Source organism: Rattus norvegicus, chromosome 10 (genome assembly GCF_036323735.1).
Source record: "Rattus norvegicus strain BN/NHsdMcwi chromosome 10, GRCr8, whole genome shotgun sequence".
NCBI lineage: Eukaryota > Metazoa > Chordata > Mammalia > Rodentia > Muridae > Rattus > Rattus norvegicus.
The window spans coordinates 38,269,002-38,280,124 of record NC_086028.1 but is presented as its reverse complement, the minus strand read 5'-3'; the positions used below and the strand labels follow the sequence as shown (position 1 = coordinate 38,280,124).

Here is an 11,123-nt window from a genome sequence, read left to right as displayed (position 1 = left end):
TAGTAAATAAATCTTAAAAAAACAAAACAAACAAACAAAAACATCTGCATAGTGAAGGGTCAACCTCAGAGCCAACGAGATGCCCACTAGTAGAACCACATAAAAGTGGAAGGAGAGGGTTAGGGATTTAGCTCAGTGGTAGAGCGCTTGCCTAGCAAGCTCAAGGCCCTGGGTTCGGTCCCCAGCTCCAGAAAAAAAAAAAAAAAAAAAGTGGAAGGAGAAAACCGACCCCAAAGTCATAAGTAAATAACTTACTTATCTATTAATTTTAGGTTTTCAAGACAGAGTTTCTGTTTTAGGTTTTCAAGACAGAGTTTCTCTGTATAGCCCTTGCTGTCCTGGAACTCACTCTATAGACCAGGCTGGCCTGGAACTCAAGCAATCCCCCTGCCTCTGCTTCCCAGTGTTGGAATCAAAGGTATGGGTCACCAATGCCCAGCTTAATTTTTTTGTTTTTTAAATGAATCCCCTTCACCCAAAGAGAGCTCTGGCCTTTCCTGGCTCTTGGCCCAGGGGAACAGACTTGGAAATTGCCTGTTGCTTGTCACCAGTGCCTGGTAGGTAACAGTTTCCCAAGTGTTGACTGTGCTGTAGGCCTACAGAACACAACTGTATCCAACTTTACAACAGTCATAGTTAATATATATATATATATATATATATATATATATATATATAACACCTCGGACACCTGTGACCTCTTCCTTCATTGTACAGTTAATATATATATATATATATATATATATATATATATATATATATATGTTTGTAAGTAGGGTGTGGTGGCTTATACCTGGGATTTCAACACGTGGGAGGTGGTAGAGGCAGGAGAATGACCATGAGTCTGAGGCCAGCCTTACCTACATGAGTTCCAAGGTAGCCTGGACTTCAGAGTGAGACCCTTCCAACTTTTTTTATTTTAAAAATTAGAAAGCAAGAAAAAAAAAAAGAAAAAGAAAGAGGGGCCTGGAGAGATGGCTCAGTGGTTAAGAGCACTGTCTGGTCTTCCAGAGGTCCTGAGTTCAAATCCCAGCAACCACATGGTGGCTCACAACCATCTGTAATGGGATCTGATACCCTCATCTGGTGTGTCCGAAGACAGCTACAGTGTACTTATATATAGTAAATAAATAAGAAAAGTAAAAAAAAAAGAAAAAGAAAAAAAAGAAAGGAGGAAGGAAAGGAGGAAGGAAGGAAGGTTGGTTTATGTACTATAAACATCTTCAGTGTTTATTAATTCAATGACAAGAATGGAAAAAGTAACAACACAGGAGGACAAGCTGAGCAACAGGTGTTTCTAGATGACCTTCTAGAAACTAGAAGTCAGAACTAGAGGCAGGAACCTGGGGGGAACCCTTTCAACTGAGGAAAATGAAGGGGTCACTGTAAAAAAGACCTTCACTTCCAGAAAGATGGCAGAACAGGGCATTCACTGCTGGTGGGAGGCAGTGAGTGTCTCACCAGGGCCCTCCTGCATTAGATTAAGACAATGGGCGCAAGGCCCTGGGTTCGGTCCCCAGCTCCGAAAAAAAAAAAAAAAAAAAAAAAAAAAAAGACAGTGGGTTGGGGGCAGGGTGCAGGCTGAGGACCGCTGGGGAATTAATTGGTGAGAGACAGCTCTGTTTCTTGACCAGTGGAGGGCGTGTTTAAACTCATTTAAATAGCAGCCAGCCATTCTTGGGCCGGTGAGATGGCTCAAGGGGAATAGGTGCTTGCTGCCAAGCCTGAGAACCTGAGTTCAATCCCCAGGATCCACACGGTGCAAGGAGAGACCTGACTCCTGGGGGTTGTCCTCTAACCTCCCCCCTGATGCTGTAGTGTGCAGAGATACACACATCCTCCCATGAAATAAAGTAATCTTTTAAAACTTTTTCTTTTTTAAATCAGCCATTTCTCAGGCTTCCGCCTTGGAAGGAACAATCGTCAACCTTGCCCAGGACCTCCTCATAGGTAAAGGCCTCATTTCATGGTCCTGCCTGCCCAACCCAATGTCATCTCTCTGTCTCCAAAGACCTCAAACTGGTCAGAACAGCCGGGCTGGGCTGGGAAAAGGTCTGTCTCCTTCATCCTTCTATGAGGAAGGAGCCAAGATTCAGCCTTCCCAAGATATCAGAGTTTCCAAGGTGCCCCCCAGAGCAGGAAGCAGCTAGGCCTTGATGCTGTGCAAGGCAGACTTTCTTGATATTACTCTGTCTTTCCCCAGGACGACACCAGCAACCTCGGACACCTGTGACCTCTTCCTTCCCTGCAGAAGCAGAGCCAGCGGCAACCCTACGCTGATAAGATTAATCTGCAGGGCTGATTATGGTGTAATTTCCTATGCTGAAACTTTGTAGACTTTTTTTTTTTTTAAGGGTTTCATTTTCCAATTGGTCTGATTTCACAGGAAAATTTACCTGTTTCTCTTTTTTCTCCTGGAAGAGAGATGCTGATTGGCCCGAAATAACTGACAATCTGGTGTAATAAAAATTTCCAACGTAAACTCATTTTCCCTTGGTTTCAGCAACTTTAACTCTATATATAGAGATGTCTTTGTCACCATTGCATTGTTAGCATCTCTTGGTAAACTTAGTTGTCTCACGTCACTGACTGTAGAGAGCTATTGATGGGTCTCAGCCCCCACCTTGCTGTCACCCTGTTCTGCTTTCTCATATGTACCGGGAACGGTATCCACGGATGTAACGACAGCCCTCTGAGAGAGATCATCAACACTTTGAACCAGGTCACAGAAAAAGGGGTGAGTACCCTATCTAGCACCATCTCTCCAGACACCCAGGTGATGCTGCGGGCAGGTCTTGGCTCCGAGGGCTGAGCTGCTAGAGACGTGGATGGCAGGTGGTTGGGGCAGGACTGGGGACGAAGCTCGGCTTCAAGAGACCCTGCTGCTTCCACCTCGGAGGCACAGGGAGTCTTCTCGGGGCTGGGGGATGACGGGTGGAGCAATGCTTTCTCTGTCCTGTGTGGATTAACTTTTATCTTCCGCTCTCATTTGTATCAAGACTCCATGCACCGAGATGTTTGTACCAGACGTCCTTACGGCAACAAGGGTAAGTGGACCGGTAGGGTCGGCTTTGACATATTTGGGAGGTGGGAGAGGACGGTCAAACACAAGTGTCTGAATGAGAAATGTCTGTGATAGAAAACCAAGAGGCCCAAAGGGGGTGTTTTTATACTTCGTGGAGGCTGAGTTACTCTCCGGTGTGTTTTACAGTTTCGGATTTCACTAGACTTAGAAGACATGTCACAAAGAAAGCCAGGATTTATTCGTTGTAACAAAGATAGGGGACAGATATCTAGAGTCCTACCCAGCCTTGACACGGTATCTGGATCAAGTCACACAATTTGTGTTGTTGAGTGAGAAGATTCTCTCTCTCTCTCTCTCTCTCTCTCTCTCTCTCTCTCTCTCTCTCTCTGGCCATGCATTTCTGAAAAAAACCAAATACTCTCTCAGAAACAGATATGAAGATTACAGGCTGAGAGGCTTTTGCTTTGTCTAAGAGACTTCCTATGGTCCCTACAGGTCTCCTCTTTCTGGTCACCTAACAGCCAGCTGGGATGGTGGTCTGCTGCACGGCTCCTCAGATCGCTGTGTCCCACCCCGGTCCCCAGTCCCTTCAGCCTAGGTTGCAACTGTCCTCTGGTGGGAGTCTTGGGCATCTCTCTTCCCTTTCTGCCTCCTGCACGGCCTCGCCCCCGCCCCTCCATCTGTAGTGGGCGGGAACAGATGTGACAGCTGATAGTGCATTTTCTCTGACAAACACATGACTGGCTATGCTGTATCAATAGCTTTGTGCACTTCAGTTCCTGTTTTCATGGAAACACACAACTGAGAATGAAAGGCCCCAAAGCCTTGACTTACCAGTGGTCTCCAGACGCCTGCCTTCCATGTTCGCTGGGCTGAGGTCAGGAACAAAGCCCTGGGCGTGGCTGGGGTCCCAACCCAGCACCTGGGCCGTGGATGGTGTTTGTCCTGCTTCACCAGAGATCTGTCCTTCCGGCTTTATCTGGATGATCTTATTTTATTCAAGATTACTCCAGGAGTCTGATGCAGGATGAGTTTCTGAAGGACAGATGTGTACATATATATATATATATATATATATATATATATATATATATATACATTCATGTGCATATATGTCTACATGTGTTTATCTTTTTCCCTCTCTATCAAGATATATATATGTGTGTGTGTATATATATGTGTATATATATGTATATATATATCATTTTAAGTATTTACCGATTCTGAGTCCTTCCAATGTCCTTCTGGTACCTACCAGAAGCTGAGTCTACTGTCCTGCCCTAGCAAAAGCCAGAGCAGGGACCAGCTCTTGGGGATAAGGCCTAGAGGAATTGTAGGGCCTGGGTGAGAACCTTTGGTTTTGGCTGCGATTCTGCCGTTCACAAGCCAAATGGCCTTCCGTAGGTCTTCACAAACCTCGGAGGCTCGGTGTTCACAATCGGAGATACAAAGGTTGATTCTGAAGGTCATATGAGGGCTGGTTGGAGGGCAGTTGTAAGAACTTAATTGAAAGTGTTTGCGTGTGGCTCTAGGACTCGGCTTTCCTCTTACTCTGCCCCGACACTTACATGTGTTTACATGGGCCTTCCCTGGTTTCCTTCACACTCGTCTGTTTCATGAATCTTCCCCCCAGTTGCTTCTTGGGTTTTGCGCTCCTCCCATTCTATTTGCTTACCTTCACAGTATGGCTTATTATTCTTCACACCCCTTATTTATTTATTTATTTATTTATTTATTTATTTATTTATTTATTTCTGGAGCTGGGGACCGAACCCAGAGCCTTGCGTTTATTAGGCAAGCGCTCTACCACTGAGCTAAATCCCCAATCTCCCTCAAAAGTGACATGAGGAGGACTGCTTCTTTTGGGTTCCCAAAAAAACTACCTTCCCAAAATCTAGTACCTTTAATTCTTTTTTGGAATCAAAAATCCCAGCATCTCCAAGCTGGGTGAGCCTGTTGGTGTTAGAGTGTGTAAATCCTGGGCTTCACACGCAATGCCGCCGCCACCGCCGTGGGCAATGTTGATGGTCATCTGAGGCAAAGCAAGTGGCAAGCGTCAAGCTGGCTGCTTTAGGAAGAGCTTCTGGGTGTTCCATCAGCTGGGTTATTTCCAATTTTAAAAGGAGTTTAAAGACTGAAGCCCTTGAGATGCAGTGTGTGTGTGTGTGTGTGTGTGTGTGTGTGTGTTTATGCATCTGTGCTTGTTCACATGCATGCACATCATGAATACATGAGTGCACATGTATGTTCATGCACATAGTAGCACCCTCTATAGGCTGCCTTTTTTTTTTTTTTTTAAGATACTCCCTAATTGGCCTGGAGCTTGCCAAGTAGGCTAGGCTGGCTGTCCAGTGAGCCTCCTGTCTCTCTGCCTTTCCAGTACTGGGGTTTCTAAGGTGCACAATCACGTCCAGCTGTTTAAAAACAAAAATCCAAGCAGGTTCTAAGAATTGAACTCAGGGGGTTGGGGATTTAGCTCAGCGGTAGAGCTCTTGCCTAGTGAGTGCAAGGCCCTGGGTTCGGTTCCCAGCTCTGACAAAAAAAAAAAAAAAAAAAAAAAAAAAAAGAAGAATTGAACTCAGGCCTCCATGGTTGCAAGGCAAGCACTCTGGCCACTAAGCCATCTCCTCTGGCCCCACTTGGTTTTTTTTAACAGAGTGGTTCATCTGGAGCACTGGCTGATTGGTTTTGAGTCCAGTTAGAGATAAAGAAACGTAGCAGGGACAGGACTAAATTTTCACGGGCCAACGAGGCTGGTGGAGACCCCATGGTGCAGAGGTTGCTCTGTTCTGTTTGTTTGTTTGTTTGCTATATGGAACCCAGGCTCTCACACATGCTAGGCAAGTGTTCTACCACTGAGCTCATCCCCCGTTTTGATAGTAGCGTAAGAGTTATCTCTCGCTGGTGGGATAAGGGAATTCATTTTGTTAAATAAACCTCAATAGTCAGAAAAAGAAAGGCAATTGTGAAAAGTGAAACAGTTTAGAAACTGGTCGAGCCTGAAAGGCTCCCCCTGCTTTCACTACCACACATCCTGGCTCAGTGGGCCCAGGGCGAGCCATGAGAGCTGCTTAGAAGCATAGGCAAGAGGCAGCCTCTCTCAGTGGGATACAGAGACTCACGCTCACACTCAGACACTCTCCATGATCTGTCACGGGTTCCCTACTGGTGCCTTCTGTCTTCTGAGATCTGAGTCCACAGGAAGAACCAGGAGCTCCTATCTCTACCAATGATGGGCAAAGGCTGACCAGGGCTCAGGTCAATGGCAGCCTCTCCCAGGAGCCTTTTCTGACCTCCTAGACCAGGCTCCTGGACGCTTTGCTCACACTGAGCTCCTATCTCTGGCTTTCTTGGGGGCACACCTTAATCCTTCCTCCACTGGGCTCTGAGCGTCTTCAGCTGCTGCTCTCTCCCTTGGGTAGATCCGCATGGAGCAGGTAGTCAGCCGACAGCAAACATGGAGAGGTTCCAGGGCCGTGCAGGAACAAGACCCATTTCTGGCTAAGAGCTCACATGGGCACCTTGAGCTGAAAGAAAAGTCCACCGGGTAGAAAGATGAAGACTGGGGATACAGACAGGTGCTTTTTTCATTGACCTAGGGGGGAAGTGGTCCCCACTCCGCCTTTGACCTAGGGGTGTGATCTTACTGACCTCAAGGTTTTCCTGAGAGGATTTTCAGAAATACTTTCAGATTCAAAGTCGAGGAGATCCACATTCGGGGCAGGAAAACCTCTCAGGCAAGTTCAAAACCAGGTAACCAACAGCCTTCTCTATCATTTCTCTTTGCAGAACACCACGGAGAACGAGCTCATCTGCAGGGCTTCCAGGGTGCTTCGCAAATTTTACTTCCCACGTGATGTACCTCCGTGCTTGAAGAACAAGTCTGGGGTTCTCGGTGAACTGAGGAAACTCTGTAGAGGTGTCAGCGGTCTGAACTCACTGGTAAGTGGAGCGGAGCAACAGGGGACTTGGCACGGCATTAGAGACCAGTAGACAGAGCTCCTGCTCCTCGACGGAATGTTCTAGGGCAGTAGTTAGAAGAGACGAACAGCAATACAATGCCCAGTCATGCTCACGCTGTGAAGAAAGGCATAAGAACAGGAGGGTGGATGGCTGCGCAGATATCTGGATTAAGTGAGGAAGCGGGCCAGATGGCTGACTGCCATCCAAAAGCCTGGAGGAGGGGCATGCCCTCCTGTGTGGCTGGACCAGAGTCAAGAAAGTAGGTTTAGCCGCTGGGTTCACGAGAGCCGTGGATGCTGCCCCACGGAAACACCCAGTTACCTACAGGGTAGAGCCCATGGTGTACACCACGTGCTCTTTGTTTGCACTGACCCCTGGGTGGAGGGGTGCGCGCAGAGAACAAGATGGTCTGACAGAGGGCCATCCTAATATGGCCAGGAGAGAAAAGCAGTGGCTCACCCAGACTTGGGACAAGGGAAGTGGCTAGGTCTTCATTGATGGACAGTGTCAGCGCTCCGTACCACCCCACCGTTGTCCCCAAGGGAAGGGACTAAAGTTTTTGTAAGTGAGGTGACTGGTCTAACCTATGCAGTGAGTAACTGGAGGAGCTGAGACCCAAACTGCAGCATCAGCACAGAGGGTGCGTCCTAGGTCTCTTGTTGCGTCCAATGTCCCCATGCTGAAATGCATCTGCTTCGTGGACAGAAGAGCAGTAAGGCTCTCACCTTGCTCCACAGGCTGGGTGACAAGAGAGCCAGGTCTGAGCCTGTACATTCTGTTACTCCCTCTAGCTGTTTCTGTCCATGACACCCCCCTCTGGAGGCTGGGCCACCCCGATGGCAGACCAGTAGTGACCCTAGCACGTGCTCAGAAAGCAGGTCAAAATTGTCTGGCCTCATGACAGCCAAACTCAAGGCCTACACAGTCTGGAAGCCCTGGTTTGAACACGTTTTGGAGGCTTGACCAAGGTCTGATAGCGAGACCCAAAGACATATTCACACAACGAAACGTTTCTTTTATAGAGAAGCTGCACCGTGAATGAGTCCACGCTCACAACACTGAAAGACTTCCTGGAAAGCCTAAAAAGCATCCTACGAGGGAAATACTTGCAGTCCTGCACTTCCATGTCCTAACTTATGAGTTTTTAATGGTTTTATTTTTTTAATATTTATATATATATTTATAACTCTTAAAATAAAATATTTGTATAATATTTGTATAATGCAACTAATGACGCTTCATTTGGCAATAAGGTCGTAGTTTATACTGTTAGAGAAAGCATTTAATTTACTGTGGCTTCAGTGCTGCGGGTATAGGAGACAGCTAGCTTCCTTTCCAGGAGTTCCCACTCTCCTCAAGAACACAATGTGCAAGATCATTAAGGGACAGATGTGGGCTGGAGAGCTGGCTCAGCAGTTAAGAGAACTTGTTGCCCTTCCAGAGGCCCCAGGTTCAATTCCCAGCACCCACATGGCAGCTTAAAACAATAACTCAAGTTCCAGAGGAGCCGATGCTCTCCTCTGGCCTCCTGTGGGGGGTACACAGACCACATGCGTGCCATGTAGGCAAGACACCCACACACATACAAACAAAATAAAGTAAGGTAGAAAGTCCAGGGAGGAGAATCCAGAGGTAGAAGAGAACTGATTCCCTGGAATTGTCCTCTGACACCCCCTCCAAACTCTCCTCTCTCTCCTCTCTCTCCTCTCTCTCCTCTCTCTCCTCTCTCTCTCTCTCTCTCTCTCTCTCTCTCTCTCTCTCTCACATACACACACGCATACACAAATAAGGGGTATATATATAGACACATATACATGTATACACACACACACACACACACACACACACACACACACAAGTAAATAAAACAGAGAAGAAGAGAGGCATGGCACCACACCACACCACACCACACCTTCCATGGGGAGGGGTTACTGAGACAAGGAGCCTGTGGCTGGTGAAACAAAAACCAGACATTTAAAAAAAAAAAAGATTCAGGGTTGAGGATTTAGCTCAGTGGTAGCGCTTGCCTAGCAAGTGCAAGGCCCTGCCTGGGTTTGGTCCCCAGCTCCAAAAAAAAAGAAAAAAGAAAAAAAAGAAAAAAAAAAGAAAAAAGGAAAAAAAAAGAAAAAAGAAAAAAAAAGATTCTTTCAAAGGACAAGGAATTTAGCACTTACCTACAATGCAGTTTGAAGCATAACAACATGGATCCCCAGAATCGACGTAAAAGTAGAGGGAGAAAACCAGCTCTACAAAGATGTGCTGACCGCCACATATGCATCATATGCACACACAATCATCATACATATATTAAAGAAGATCAAGAGATTTAAGTGTTTAAAACTGTTAACATAATAGAACGACAAAGCTTGACTACAAAAAATTTCATAGGGGAGCCAGACGTGTGGGTGTGGCCTTAGACCCGTGGGAGACTCTGGTGGATTGAAGGAAAATGGCCCCCATAGGCTCATGTGTTTGAATACTTGGGACCTAGTTGGTGGAACTGTTTGGGAAGGATTAGAAGGTGTGGCCTCATTGGAGGAGGTGTGTCGCTGGGGCAGGCTCTGAGGTTTTAGAAAGTCCAGGCCATAACCAGTGTGCTCTCTCTGCCTCCAGCCTTCAGATCAAGACATGAGCTCTCAGCTGACCTCTCTGTTCTGCCATAATGGACTCTAACCCCCAGAAACCTTAAGCCCCAAATTAAACACTTTCTTTAATAAGCTGCTTTGGTCATGATGCCTTATCACATTAAGAGCAGTAACTGAGACAGCAACTGACAGGGAGATTGTTTAAGGAACAGGAGTGATTGGTTAGGTGTACACCTTTAATCCCAACACTCGGAAAGCACAGGCAGATATCTCTGTGAGTCTGAGGCCAGCCTGGAGTACATATTAAGCTCCAGGCCAGCCTGAGCTACATAGTGAGACCCTGTTTCAAAGAGAAGAGAATGAGTTGTTGGGCAGGAGTGATGGCTCAGTGGTTAAGGTCACCTGCTGCTCCTGCCAAGGGTCCAGGTTGTTGCCGAGCAACCACATATGTCTCATGATTATCTGTAACTCCAGGGGATTTGACACCTCTGGCTTCTGCAGGCCCTGAACTCATATGCACATATCCACATGCAGACACATACATCTACACATAATTTACAAGAAAAAAAAATAGCCAGGTGGTAGTGGCACATGCCTTTAATCCTAGCATTCAGGAAGCAGAGGCAGGTGGATATCTGAGTTCGAGGCTAGCCTGGTCTACAGAACAAGTGCCAGGACAGCCAAGGCTACACAGAGAAGCCCTGTCTTGAAAAACGAAAATAAATAAATATTCAAAAAGGGGGGGGGGTTGGGGATTTGGCTCAGTAGTAGAGCACTTGCCTAGCAAGCGCAAGGCCTTGGGCTCGGTCCCCAGCTCCAAAAAAAAAAGAATGTGAGTTATGACCAACCTGAATAAATGGAAATTTTGCCTCAACTTTGTGTTCCCGACCTCCACGACAACAACAAAAAAATCTTCATTTTTCAATAAGGAAATCAGTGTGTGTGTGTGTGTGTGTGTGTGTGTGTGTGTGTGTGTGTGTGTGTGTGTGTGTGTATGATAATTAAGAAAATAGCTAATCGTAGTCATGAATTGAGACAGCTCAGCTCAGTGGTTATGAGCATTGACTGCCCTTCCAGAGGACCTGGGTTCAAGTCCCAGCACTACATGGTCACTCACCACCATCTGTAACTCCAATTCTTGGTCATCTGACACCCCTTTCTGACCTCTGTGGGTACTGCGTGCAGGATACACACACAAAACAACGCGACTAAATCTCAGTCTTAATTAATGCTGTTATTAAAAGGGAAGGAAGCGAGAAGAGAAAAACCCACCATGCTCCACGCCCTCAGACTTGCCCGTCAGAAGATGCCCTGTGCGGTATCCTCTACTCCAGGGATCTAGTAATAGTGACTTGGCACTCTTCTGACCCTCAATCACATGTGTGACAAAAATTAACACCAACACTGACATCACACCAAAAATACATACCAACTTTTTTAACCCCTTCACAATAAGAGGGAAAAAAATCAAAAGCTTAAAATCTCACCCTGACCACAGTCAGTTTCACCCTGCCCACATGAAATACCAGCTTGCCAAGGGTAATAGAGGC

General features: G+C 46.5%; 1 protein-coding gene across 1 annotated transcript; it reads left to right on the top strand.

The window, feature by feature from the left end:
- Positions 1 to 2,575: 2,575 nt before the first annotated feature.
- Il4 (interleukin 4) lies at positions 2,576 to 8,122 on the top strand. The gene is made up of 4 exons (NM_201270.1): positions 2,576 to 2,737; positions 3,000 to 3,047; positions 6,815 to 6,967; positions 8,011 to 8,122. The coding sequence occupies exons 1-4, from the start codon at positions 2,606 to 2,608 to the stop codon at positions 8,119 to 8,121; spliced, it is 444 nt and encodes a 147-aa protein (NP_958427.1). The 5' UTR covers positions 2,576 to 2,605; the 3' UTR covers position 8,122.
- Positions 8,123 to 11,123: the final 3,001 nt, after the last annotated feature.

What these genes read in the sequence shown, in the direction of transcription:
- Il4 (NM_201270.1), top strand. Translation starts at nt 2,606, where the DNA reads ATGGGTCTCAGCCCCCACCTTGCTGTCACCCTGTTCTGCTTTCTCATA. An exon ending in ACCAGGTCACAGAAAAAGGG is followed by an intron (nt 2,738 to 2,999) that starts GTGAGTACCCTA and finishes ATTTGTATCAAG; the next exon opens with ACTCCATGCACCGAGATGTT. An exon ending in TCAGCGGTCTGAACTCACTG is followed by an intron (nt 6,968 to 8,010) that starts GTAAGTGGAGCG and finishes TTTCTTTTATAG; the next exon opens with AGAAGCTGCACCGTGAATGA.